General features: G+C 40.2%; 1 protein-coding gene across 3 annotated transcripts; it reads left to right on the forward strand.

Annotated features, from left to right (window-relative positions):
- The first annotated feature begins 2,015 nt into the window (after window positions 1-2,015).
- On the forward strand, window positions 2,016-13,975 carry lrrc29 (leucine rich repeat containing 29). 3 transcript variants are annotated; one of them, XM_034210647.1, is made up of 12 exons: window positions 2,016-2,351; window positions 5,380-5,481; window positions 5,655-5,789; window positions 6,836-7,015; window positions 8,806-9,111; window positions 9,259-9,475; window positions 10,004-10,161; window positions 10,262-10,477; window positions 10,605-10,817; window positions 10,895-11,112; window positions 11,874-12,013; window positions 12,477-13,975. In XM_034210647.1, exons 1-12 carry the CDS (start codon window positions 2,298-2,300, stop codon window positions 12,503-12,505), a joined length of 1,968 nt encoding a protein of 655 aa, XP_034066538.1. In that variant the 5' UTR covers window positions 2,016-2,297; the 3' UTR covers window positions 12,506-13,975. The 3 variants fall into 3 exon arrangements, with proteins under 3 accessions (XP_034066538.1, XP_034066537.1, XP_034066539.1); XM_034210646.1 differs by having other exon boundaries at window positions 11,874-13,975; XM_034210648.1 differs by lacking the exon at window positions 2,016-2,351 and adding an exon at window positions 3,761-3,785 and having other exon boundaries at window positions 11,874-13,975.
- The last annotated feature ends 5 nt before the right edge of the window (window positions 13,976-13,980 follow it).

The following is a 13,980-nucleotide window of genomic DNA, read 5'->3' on the forward strand; positions in this document are numbered from 1 at the left end:
GCATAATCAGTACTGTTTTAAGCTGTACTATCTCAACACATTTTAATAGATTGAGTTTTTTTTTTAAATATGGGAGTTGTGTGTTCATATTTACCAACACCACAGACTATTCGTAATACTTTTTTTTGGGATGTTATTATTTTTTGTAGATTTGTTGAGTACGTGTTTCCCCATATTTCGGAGCAGTATTAAAGGTAAGGGAGAAATAGACTGTTATAAAGAGTATATTTTCTTCAAGAATGTTCTTAGTATGATACAAAATACCTATTGTTTTTGACAGTTTAGTCTGTACATAATTTATATAGTGCTTCCAATTGAGTTTTTCATCAACAAGCAGTCCTAAAAATGTACATGCACCAACTTTTTCTATCTCTGTATTGCAAATCCGTATAATGCAGTCATTTCTACTCTCAGACTTTGTATTGAATAACAAGGGATAATTTATTAACTGCAAACCAGTTACATAGTATTTTTAATTCTGCATTCACAATTTTAACAAGATTGCCAAGATTATGATGGGAGCAGAGAATTCAAAGTTCAGGTTCAGCCTCAATATATTTGGGGAGAATTAAAATGAGCCATCTTTATTTGTAGACAGCCAAGCCCCCTCCTGTGAGTGTTCGGTGAAGCATTATATGCTTACAAATCCAATGTAGGATATAAACACGACTAAACTGCAATGATAGCAAAGCTGTGGCTTGGGTTTTTGGGGTAATAAAGTCCAAATCATTGTTCGGCTGACAGCTGAGAAAATGCTGCATCTCTTGCATTTATTGACATAGAGGAGCCTTATTGTTTACCTTTTTAATATCATTTTTTGTAATTTTCAATTGCTTGGTTTTCGTGAAATTAGCCTGTTTTCCTATTAAAGTGTAACAGATTGATGAATCTCCACAGATCATCTTAAAGGCTTCGGAATCCCCCCATTGTAGTTAAAAAACTGTCAAAACTAGGGCCCCCAAACAGCATCTTGCATAGGGCCCCCAAATAGCTAGAAACGGCCCTGCCTCCACCCCTCGAAAGTTATCGCTGACTCAGCCATATGTTTATGCACGTGGAGATGAGGACGCGCAAGTCGCGTAGATTATGTACATATAAACCTGCGGCGGAAACCCCTCTTGTCTGTTTGTGTGATTATGAATGATTTTAGTAAGTAATGCGTGTCGGGGCAATGTTAGTAACTGTAGTGTGATTACTGAATTGTAAAAGTAGCGCGTTACACTACTCCGTTACCGACAAAAGTAATATTATTACAGTAACGCGTTACACCCAACTCTGGTCACAGGTGACTTTGTTGTTATTGGTACTCGAGCTGCGCATGCGCGCGATGGACATATCCAGTGCTTAAAGCACCGCCTCTGGCGGTCAGTAGGGACGAAATAGAACTGCCATCACTAGTGGTACTGTATAACTATGTTCATTTAATCAAATAATACTGTACAATTTTGACCCACTTGTAACATCTATTTTGTTTATACTCCTACTTCACTGCATCTCAGATGGAAACATTTAACTTTAATTCCACAACATTTAGTTTATAACTAGCTGCTTGACATATTTAAATTATTAATACAAAGCTATCTACTATCTATACATAATAAGTCTCAAAATGGGCCATTCTGCATTATGAGGAGGCAACTTTTACTTACCGTTTGCCTACTTAAAATCGTGTAGGATAATTGTATGTTCATACTTTTGAATGCAGGAAAACATTTTCTACACTGTGGAAGTACTGCGTTCACTTTAGTAAACATGTTAGTACTTCTCCCTCCCTTGTAATTTGTGTATGTATATTAATTGATTTGCAATGGATTCAGAATGACCACGGTGGAAACTCCAGTGCCATTTATCTAGGTCAAAACCATAGGTCAAAACATACTGACTAACTCACTTTATGAAGGTGAAAAGCTCAGCTAAAGGAGAGGTGGAGAAAAGCCATAGACTATAGATAATGAGAAAAACTCATTATACCCACAAGGCCCCGCCCCCTCTGACGTCAGTGTTTTCCCTGGCTCAGCTGATCCCAGTCAGACTGCCTACGGAAATGTTGTACAGTGCAGGATAAAGTAGCTTAGTGACATGACAGCATGCAACACAGACCTCTGTTGGCTTCCATTGATCTGGTAATATTACTGCTCAGTTTCCGGATACATTTAACGGTTTATAATATACGCATGAGCTATTAGCATAAACGCTAGCATTGGTAATTACTTGTGCAGCTAGCTAGCATCAGTGAGAGCTAACTGAGCCCCTCGTGATGGTGCGGACTTGTTTATAATAACAGAGGAGAAGCTGAGATGGAAGACTGCAATGGGGAGGACATTATAGTAACACCTGAGCTACCTCTGGAGGTGAGTTCATGTACTAGTAGACATAAATAAGAAGATGCAACAGACTCTTCTGTTTATTTAAACATTCATAACAGTTTATTCTAGTCTGAATCCCAGAATAAAAAAAGGTTTTAATGTATGAATTATTATATGTTTTACTTCATATAAGAACTGGGGTTTAAGGAACATATCACGAAAATATCTCAAAAAGAAAATGTCATTATTTTGTATAGTCAATCTGTAATATACAAATACATACATGTAATACGAAGGAAGTGTGCATGCTTTTAACAGGTTTTATGTAACTGGGTCATTCTACAGAAAAGGTGGAAGTGCTGTCACTTACTTTTGCAGACACCAAAATACATGACGTTGACCTAATACTCACATTCATTATATATGTTGAATAAATAGAGATTGTCGTTGCAATGGTACTAAATAAAAATAAATAAATAAATGGTTTTATACGTAAATTGCAATTGATTTAAAATGCCAAGTTCAAGGAACTGCCTTGTCACATGGAAGTGGAGCCTATAGTTTTAATTTAAAAGATTTTTTTTTCAATAAATAAATCTAATTTATATTTACATAACATTACATACATTAAATATAACACTGAAATGGTAAAAATAAGCGCAAATTATTATTAATAATATCAAATAAATGTCAGTCACCCAAAATTACGTCATTGGTGTTACTGCTACACAAAACGCTTTTATTTTTGAAATAATGTACTGTCTCTGAAGTGCCTCCTGTAACAAGAGATCATTTGAGGCAGTGCAGTGGACAAAGACATAAGGAAAGTCAGATACTTCTTACTTTGTTTGTTAAAGGTGTCATTTTATCTTCAAATTTTACATGCGTCTTTCAAGTCTGTCATTAGTGTTACTGATTGCATAGCCCTAGGGGTGAACATTTGAATGGGAACATGTATTGTATTGAAGAGTTAAAGGTGGGGTAGGTAAGTTTCAGAAACCGGCTCGAGTGCACTAAAATTTGAAAGTACACAGCCGAAAAGAATCCGCCCCTTCCTTCAGACTTCCTTACAGAGCACCTCCTCCAACACACATGAACGCGCAATGCACACCCAATTACGGCACGCCCAATGAGGGCGACTGAAGCCACATTTGGGTTGCGTTCCAATAGTCCATTTAGCTTAGGAACCTTCCTAACCAAGTGAAATGACCCGGAAGTACGTCAGTGGCAGCCATGTTAAGTGCCGTTCCAATTCTCTAAATGAAAGGAAAGGAGGTTTCAAACTTCCTTTATAACCTCCTTTAGCTTAGGAACCACTGGACCTCCCTTGACGAAAGGAGAGGAGAAAATGCTGCCCCACAATGCCTTGCAGCCGAAGCATTTGCCGTCACTCAACAGTCGGCCGTTCACGGAAACAAACGATTATGACGGAGAAATGATATCATGAAAGTTACGGTGCTTATTAAGCATTTTTAAAACGTATGTGGTAAGTTGCCAAAGTGCTTTGTTCTGAACGTTCATCAGTATTATAATCAAAAAGAGAAATATGAACATTAGTTTTTACTGAAATGATCAAATAAAGTCAACATTTCACAGTGTTTACTGAGCTGTGTGGGGTTTGTTCAACTTTTAAAAGATGTTTGAATGGTGATATACACACTGATAGATGTTAAGGACTAACGTTTATAATAAATACATCTGTATTTATTTTAAGATCTTTTCATACAATCATACGTATTGGGATCATTTGTATTAATGTGGACCGGAGGGAGAGGGTGACGAGCATAAGTTTCACTTTCCTTTTTTATTTCAATTCCAACTTTGGTCATGAAGAATATGTTTCTCTCTTGTCCCCGTTCATAAAGCAAAGCAACAGAGTCAGAGCACGGTGCAGAGTCTCTAGATGAGTTTACAGTAGTCCCTCGTTCTTATTAAACATCCATGTTGTAGTCCGCTGTATAGAAAACTGTAGTTTCCATATTTCCCCACAGCAGCAGACGCACATTCATGACGTCCGCTGGCGCATCATAAACACGTCGGATAGTGAAAGTGCATTCGGATTCTCTAAAGTACCGCTGTCTCTTCTCCTAAATCCTTTTGAATTCTCCTATCCACTATCCCTTAACACCGTGACGTTTCACTCAGAGGTCAAGGAATAGGAGATAGGGTTATAATTTAGGAGCTGATTTTTGGATTATCGGAACGCAACCATGGTCTGACACATTGCAGCCATTTTGTTAAAATGGTAGTGTTTTCTCCAAATTGTCACTGGTGTTACCGTCACTGGTGATATTCTTCTTCCTGGTAACACGTAACACCAGTGACATTCCTATACAAATAAGCTTTGTATAAAGTATAACAATAATTAAAAAAATAAAAATACTTTAAGCTCTACTTGTTGTGGATTCATCAAGTTAAGGGTTAGTTATTGCTATTTAACAGGTTTTAGATGTTTTTAGAAGGAATATATTTCAGCAGATTTGTATCACCCAGATTCCACCTTTTCTGTAGAATGACCCGTTCTGCATTTGCACGTTTGTCTTGTTTTCTGAAGTATGAAAATACAATGAAGAAAAAGGAAGTCCCAATGTCCCCACCAAGGGATACAGGTTAAAATGCTATTTTAAAAGGCTAAAATTATCATACACTTCTAGAATTTTAATATAATATATTTAAGACTCTCATGTCCCTATAAAAAACATACATGTGAAATATCTGCTATGTTGAAATGACAGAAAATGTGCTTTGCTGGCTCCCAAAAAGCCAAGGTTTACATTTTCACAGAACCTCACTCAAACAGGCTGTATGCATGGGGTTTTGTAATAAAGGCCTCAGTGCCGTGTCCCTGGCAGAGGCCATAAGTCAATTCCCGGGTCTCAGTAGAGCAGAAGTCCTTTGCTGGTGGATTAGGACGTGTTATGACATTGCTATTCTTGTCAAATGACATTATGTCATTCAGTCATGCAATGCTGTCTTTTGAGGGAATAAATACTGTCAAGTGACCCTGGGGTGGATTTCCTCTTCCAGGATCAACACATTTGAATGTAATCTAACGTTGTATTTCTGTCCTCAGATCATAGTTTACATCCAGAGCTTTCTTCACGCTTCAGACAGGAAGGATGCCTCGCTGGTCTGCCGCAGCTGGTACTACGCCAGTCAGGACTTCCACTTTCAGGTAATTAGCTTCAGGGAATAAAGTATGATGAATCGGTATTGTGCATACTTAAAAAACAGGGTGTTAACTATTTGAAAAGTGACTGTAGAAGGATCTGCATGACTCATGAGTGTGTAAAGCTTTGGGGCAAAGTAAACTCCATGCCTCTTCTCTGTTTGTTTTTCTCTGTGCAGAAGAACCTCACCTTCAGCTTCCCGGCTTCAGCCTCGTCCCTGGAGCTGATCAAGGGTCTGGGAAGGAAGTCCCGCTGCAGTCTGATTATCAAACAGCTCGATGGGTTCAGCATGTCTAGGTCACTGCTCCTGGAGGTACAGTATGCTCACATGATTAAAAAAGTCTTTACTCGTTGGGTTAGGATGTGTGCAGGTGTTAACTGAAGAACACCTGTAGCTTCCGTATTAACCGAAAATAAGTCGCTCTTAATGGTCAAGAGAAAATGTCCCCCGAATCCAAAAAGTGGAAGTTCCTTAACCTGCATACTTTCTAATATCCAGCAGGAAGCAATGTATCTGGTTGTAGAGAAGTCTATGAGAGAATGACCCTTCTTCTATCTTCATTTATTGACTCGGTAACATTTTGATGGCTTCAATTGTTAGTTTCAAGTGTTCTTTATTACATCCTGATGACCATTAATAAATCAAGGTCCCATTTGCAGTAAAATAGATCTTTTTTTGGCATTCAGTTTTTACTTTACTGTATCCTCTTGTCACATTTGTAGTTGAAAATAGACAAGATGACCACGGGCCAAGATGCGTTACTGGAGGGTTAAAAAATGACCCAACAATTGGGTGGAGTCACTGTGACTAAGGCCAAAGGAGAATCATTGGGGGCAGATTTGGATGGATGAAATATATAATTGCTGAGTATTTCTAATAGGGTGTGTTAAGACAAGTCATCCTTCTCTACTAAAACAGTAGCTTTTGTTTTGGGAACTTTATTGCTGTTGTCATGTGAACCCTGATAGCACTAGCGTTGTATTTTCACTTAAAATGATCACACGATTTATCGTAGGTCCAGACATTTTCCCTACCTCAAGGGCTCATGTGAGAGCCATTTAAAAAAACACTGAGCAAACCAAAGTTGTTTGGATTGTATTCATCCTGAACATCATCTGGCTAAAAATGCTCAAAGGCTCACATTGTAGTCAGCCAGAAATATGATTTGAAACCTGTTTTATCTTGAGTGTTTGCATTGTATCACTCTAATCATTTTGATTACCCATCAAACTCCCATAAAAAGGTCCTATCCAGCAGATAGTAAATTCAACTCTCTGTTCTCTTGCCACGCTTGTCTCTTCGTTCCCAAGTGCTAACCTGTTTCTTTTTTCTTTCTTATGTGATTGTCTTTGCCTCAGGTGGGTTTGTGTTTGGGCTCTAAGCTGGAGAGCTTGGCCCTGCCCGGCAGCAGTATAACAGAGGCCTCTCTGCTGAGCCTCCTCCCGCGCCTCACCTCCCTCCGCAGGCTGGACCTCAGGGGTCTGGACAGCCTCTTCATGTCTGGGGCTTTCCTCTCCAGAGAGGAGCACAGACACCAGGTATTATATACTCTATTCTCTAAATGTGGGATTCTTTTTTTCTGTAAAATGTGTCTGTGTGCTTTGGCCTATATTTGATAAAACAGCTAAAGAGAAATGAAAGAAGACAGAAGGAAATTAAATGCGGCTAAGGGCTGTGGGTTGGATTCGAACCCTGTCCGTTTGACTTTTTCTAGGGGGATCCAAACGTATACAGCAATAGTAAGGCTTTAATGAAGTAATGGTGCATTCGTTTAAAGTCAAGCTAATGAAATATGTAAGCAGAAGCCTCGCCCCGCCGCCTCTCGCTGGCCGGCTGCCATATCTTTCTTTCTTTCTTTCAGTCTTTATTTCGAACAGATTAAAAAATAACAAATAAGAAATGTGAAAAACAGAATACCGTATTGTTATAATACAGTATTTATCCACATTCATGGTAATATTTGTATATTCAACAAAAAATGTCTTCATATTAATAATAATAATAAATCATATGTGTCCGAAATCTCGCCTTTGAGTTTGACCTGTATCGAGGGGGAAGAAGGAAGAGATAAGCTATTGGGTTGTACCACTTTATTTAGAGTTGATATCAGAGTTGAGCTTATGTTTCGATGCTGATTATTTAACATATTATTTTGCAGTCTGGTCTCAAGAAAGTCCATTCTCTAGTATTGATTGCTTTATTAAGAATAATTCAGTAACTAATATTTCCTCATTTGTTATTTTCTTACACCTCCCTTGGTAAATATTCAGGACTTCATGTCAGTTGTCACCAGCAGTTGTGTTGTTTTCATATCTTTCTGCTGCACAATCTTGAACAAACATCTCTTTGTGTTATTACATTGCTTAGTTTTAGTGCTACATTGCCCAGCTTTACTTATTTACTGGTCAATTAAATGGACTGGTTAATTACTGCAGAATGTAGGTCACTAACCAGCCCCCATGAAACTACACTGTGTAGAGGAAGTGTGGCAGTACCATCTGGCATGCAGTGTTAGTCAGTTAACCAATCTATTTACTGTACATGGAAGAAGAAAGTTTACCATGTAGAAAAAAAGAAGAAAAGCCCTGTGATGTGAAGATGAAAATGACATGTAAATATAGCAGCCAATTTGGAATCTGCACTGACTGAACCCTCTGTAGCAAAGAGACAGCAGCTAGTTTGCGAGGTAGCCACTGCTAGCCTTAGCTAAACCTTAATGTAATCACATTAATAAAAACAAATATTTTGAATAACCAACATCTTGGTATCTCAGTGTTTTATTCCACATAGCTGAATAAGACACATGCTAAATGTTGTCATGGTGAAGATAAAACCCCAACCTAGCTTCTGCTAAAGCTAGCTTAGCAAAGTTACAGCTACTGCCATGTTAGCTTTTGAATCTAGTGGAATTACTGACATGTTTTTGTGGTTAAGCTACTTTAAATCACATGTTTAAGTATAATAAATTATAAACTAATACAATTATATTATGTTTGATAACAAATAGCAAATAAAGTCATTTATTTTGTATAAAATATGTGAGTCAGCAAACTTTAAACCTTTTTTGTGGGTTTTTTCTGCTCTCTGTCTTTGAAGCAGTATTAGGTTTAGCTTTCTCCTACATTTTGGCCTGTGTAGCTCTGCTAGTGTTAGTCTCTTTGTAGACAGTAGTGCCCTGGGGAATAAGAACATCTGCAGTGATTATAATTGCAATCATGGTGACTAACAGATGGGTGTTTCCCCTCAGTAAAAGTTGATAAGTGTAACCTTTCATACTAATTGTAAACGTAGTAAGGCTTTCAGGTCAAACTCCATCTTGTTGTTCCAGGTGAGGTCAGCTCTGTCTGGTCTGGAGGAGCTGGACCTGTCCGACCTGCGCTACCTCTCCGACCTCACCTTCAACCGGCTCACCAGCTGTACCCCTGGCCTACGCCGCCTCTCGCTGGCCGGCTGCTATATCGCCTTTGAGTTCGACCTGTATCGAGGGTGCCCAGCGGGGGCTGTTAAGGATTCGTCAGCACTGCTGTCACTGAGGAACTTGAAGAGGTTGGTAACGGAGCAGAGATGGACTCTCGTAGCTTTGGACCTCAGCAGAACCTCCATCACACCAGATTCACTACGCACTGTTGCACAGGTGGGATTACCTCCTGGCTCTGCTGCAGCTTCTCTATTACTTGAGTGGTCCTTACATTCTTCGAAGATAAAACGTTTTAACTGCTTCACCTCATAGATAACACTTTTTGTAGGATTTTTTTTACACTTTATATTCCTTCTGTTTCAGGTTCCAGATTTGGTCTTAGAGGAACTGCGTCTGCACGGCTGTAAGGAGCTGACTGATTACTCAATAGAAGTTCTGGTGAAGCACCAGCCGAGCCTCCAGAGGCTGGACATCAGTGCCTGCACGGAGTTGACCAGCAGGTCTGTGGAGGCCGTAGCTCAGGGCCTGAAGGGACTGACACAGCTCTCTCTGTCCCGCGACTGGAGGATCACTGAAAAAGGTGCAAATTATGTATTTTTAGTTTTTGTGTGTATCATAGAGTTGAAAATGAATTTGCAAATAAAGCCAAACAAAAATGTGCCATATTTGATGTGGATGTCATAACAGTGCTGATGGTAAATGTAGTCCAATGAAGGAATCCCAAGTGTGCTGCATGTTGATTGAGAAAACTGCTCACATGCTGGACATGACTTCATTTACCACGATGGATTGCTGTTGAGCAGCATAAGACACTATGTTACAGAAACTGTTTTACTTTTTAAGTCAAATAAATTACCAGGAATAAACTCACTAATAGTCAAGGAAGAAAATATTCTTACACATTAACAGAAAAATACAAATACATTCCTTCTGAGTTTACGTTCCTTTCTGTTAACAACAATTACATTGATTAATTGATTTGTTATTTGAATGTAAAACAAACTTCATGCAAAACTGGATGGAAACGAAATAAAATTACACATCAACTACCCTAGAATTCTGTCTGTTGGAAAATGTTTTACAAAGAGATGATTTTGTGTCGGCACAGGCCTCGCTGAATTACTGTCAGTGTCCTCCCTGAGGAGTCTGGACCTGTCTGAGTGTCTGCACGTCAGCGGGACAGAGATAGTGAAAGGCCTGACAGGATGCACCACTGCCCGAGCACAGCTGGACACACTGAGCCTCAAGAGCTGCACTTACATACGGGTCAGTCAGTGGACAGTGACAGTATGAGGCTGTATTTCTGTGTGTTTTAACATGTAAGTCTGTCATTTACAAATAACGTTGTCTCTGTCTCTGTCTTCAGGATTTTGCAGTTTTCTCTCTCACACAGCTTCTGGGGAATAGCCTCCGTGAGCTGGACTTGACATTGTGTGTTAATGTGACTGACCTGTCTGTGCGAGCTATAGCCACTTACCTGCAGGGGCTGGTGGTTCTGCGGCTGGGCTTGTGTAAAGAAATCACAGATTGGGGTCTGCTGGGGATGGTGGAAGCAACCAAATGTGAGCCTGACCAGGAGACGGTAAGAAGCACGTGTTAGAAAATTGTGGGGTTATATACGGTTGGCTTCTCCAAAATGGGGGTGTCTAAATCATTAAATTACACTTTAAATTTTCCAAACTATGCCTTTAATTGTCTTTTCTCAACAGGCAGATAAGGGTCCGAGATTCACCCGGACTTTCGGCAACATGGGTTTCTTCCAGCCTCCGCGTTTACCCTTTGAGGAGAAACCCAAGCTGGTGACGCAGAATGACCTGCAGCAGTTCAAGCAGCAAGCTGGAGCGTCTCTGTTAGCTCTGAACAGGCTGCAGGAGCTGGACCTCTCCGCCTGCCCCAAGCTCACCGACAGCAGCATCACCCAGGTGGGGGGCGGAGGAGAGCCAAATGTTTTAGTTTGGTGCAGGAATACAGGAGATAATACTGTCTCTCCTCTCCTCAGGTGCTGCGTTACCCAGACCTTCGTCGCCTGTCGCTCTCCATGCTTCCGGAGATCACGGACGCCAGCTTGGCCTCGGTGGCCTGGCACTGCCGCAGCCTCACCAGCCTGGCCCTGAGCCACTGCCCGGGCATCAGCGACCGCGGAGTGGCTCAAGCTGCACCGTACCTCCACCGGCTGCAGCACCTCTGCCTCTCCGGCTGCAGCAACATCACTGACAGGTGAGCGGCACCAAACTCTATGTGTGTCTGTTTCCCCTTAAATAATGGGACAGTCCAATTGCAATACCAATTATGTGCAATATATATATGCCGTTAATAACTGTGCAATATATACCTGGCTGGTATATCTCAGAACTAATACAGGATGTGTACTTTGTAAATTGTGTAATCTTTATTTTGTATCTTTAATATTTTTTAATGCATGCTCCTTGGGTAATATTAAGCTGCCTTTGGCTCTTTTCTTGATGCAAATGTCCCCTCTGTGGGACGATTAAAGGTATTCTGATTCTCATTCCATTCTAATGTTGAAAACAGATATTTTTCCTTTTACCTGTAGTTCTGTTTATCAAATGATATATGTATTCTAGGTTTCAGAGTGTTCTGGGTGCATCTACTCACATGTAAATGTTGTCTTCTTCAGCTGAGCTTTAACGTTAGCTGTCTAAATAGATGCGCGCTTCCTGATGGTGATACAGTTTGGTTAGTAGAGAGAAAATAGTTCCTAAATGAAACTGCTCACAACAACGTCAGTGGGTTATTTTGAGTAACCGGGTCATGGTTTCTGAAAAAAAACACCCCAAAATGTATTGTTTTGGCGCTTTGAGAACCACACGCAAGGGCCATCTAGTTCCATTATATTGAAGAGAAGTTAGACAAACATCCAATTTAACTATCTAGATTGATAAACCAGGCTTTGGTGAAGATATGAAGTTTGTATTTTGAAGGATTGCTTCCTGATCTCTTGACCTTTGCTCCTGCAGGTCTCTGTTCCTCCTGCTGCAGCACTGTGACCGCCTGCAAACACTCGACATCTCAAGGTGCAAAAACATCTCTCCAACAACGGTGGACCTCCTTCAATCCAGGCTGCCCTTCTTGGAGAATGTCCACCACAAATTCATAGGTGGGGCTGATATATCCCTTACATTCTGACTGACTGAATGTCCTGGAAGACCACTTGTCCTTTTTCAGAGACAAAAACCTGCTCACCAAAGAATGCTCCATGAGTTTTGCACATTTGAGCAATTTGCACAAGAACTGAAGGAAAGGTGTGTGTGTGTGTGTGTGTATGTGTGTGTACTATGGGAGCAGCTTGTCTCCTGAACGTCACCCTGTTAGTGAGTTTATAAAAGTGTCTTCAGTGTGAGAGAGGTACCTCTAATGTGGAAATACTAATATTTGTTGCTCTGCGTGGCGTCAAAAATAACTAGACAGGGTGGAGACAACTGACTGAAAACATACTTCCCTCTACATGGATCTGTTAACACCAAGAGAAACCCTGTAAACTGAGACACAGCTGCCACAGTTTGAAGGAAATAATGCTCACAATAAATCACATTTTGCTTTTTGTTTTAATTGTCTTGCAGAAACAAGGTCCTGTTATCGTAAAAAGTAACTCAGAAAGACATGCATAGTTGAAGGTAAGGTAGGAAACAATATATAAAAGCTATCCCATAAGAAATCATTTTGTTGAGATTTTAAAGCACATTTTTTATATAAAAATGTAATTATATATTTTAAATTCTTACATTTCTCCTTTTGCTTAACATGAGCACATTTATGTTGTTTTGAACAGCTGAAGACGGTATTTTTAAAGCTCACACTGTAAGGTGTTTTTCATTTTCTTGATAATTTATTTATAACAAAACAGGAGAATAATTCTTTCTTAAAATAACGTATCTGTGTTGCTAAAGTAGGAGGAAAGATTGATATGAAGTGAAATAGGTGTCCTTAAATATTTCCAACTTTTAGACCAGAATTAAGGCCAATGACTTATTTAGCATGGTCTCTTCTGAAATGGCTTTCCTTAAAGGTCCCATGTCATGGCCATTTCTACTGATCATAATTCCATTGTTGAGGTCTACTAGAATAGATTTACTTTGTTCAATGTTCCAAACTCATACAGCATCTCTGTATAGTATGTGTATTCACTCTCTGTCCTAAACGGCTTGTTGGAGCTCCTGCCCCCCCCTCCCACTGTGCTCTGATGTGTTACAATGGTGTTTATTAGCAACCAGAAAGTGACACCAGTAATGACAAACAGATGAGAATGCTGCGTGGGGTCTGGGTGCCGTGTTGGTGGGACGTCGCGGGGCTCGCTGCACCGCCTTTTGAGGTTTGAGGAGTGGCCAGTGTGAGCTGGATTACTGGTGTTGTTTCCTGGTTGCTGCGTGGGGTCTGCGAGACAGCGAGACTCCGTGGAATTCAGCCTGAAAACAAACACACACTCACAGCTAGGCGGAGCCACGGCTGAGAAAAGATAAGGCTGAGTGAGTGTGTGTGTGTGAGGAGCTCCACTGATTGGTCCATTTGGACCTGGGTTAGGTCACGTCACCATACTCAGGAAGCAAACAATGGAAAAAGAGAAATCCCCAACGAGGCGTTCTGGGGCAGCATAGACAGGTCTTTTCAGTGTTAGAGTTGTACTCCCTACACAGGGTGTACTTTGAGGGTTTGTGACTCTGCAGACCGTTTACATGCAGAGAAAGCTACATAACACACAAGGGGACGGGTGATAACCGGAAAAGCATGACATGGGACCTTTAACATGTCAGCAGCAGCCTCCATTTAAAATAAAGTTTTTAAACTGCCTGTTTATCTGAGGTAATAAGCATGACGTCTTTATTATTTTCTAATGAAAATCTGGACATTACCTGTGATAACTGGATACTAAAAGCTTACCATAATAGCAGTTCATCCCTTTATAGTGTGCTATGTTGAATAATGTTGTACTGTTGTAACACTGTCTGCTGCACTATGCCCGAGGAGGAATTATAGACTCTAAAGATGAGAAATAAACATTTTTTTAATAAACAATCAGCATAGTAGTCAAATGTTGGCTATTATGCGATGACTAAAACACAAACACAT

The sequence above is a fragment of the Gymnodraco acuticeps genome, unplaced genomic scaffold, assembly GCF_902827175.1.
Source record: "Gymnodraco acuticeps unplaced genomic scaffold, fGymAcu1.1, whole genome shotgun sequence".
NCBI classification, from domain to species: Eukaryota; Metazoa; Chordata; class Actinopteri; order Perciformes; family Bathydraconidae; genus Gymnodraco; species Gymnodraco acuticeps.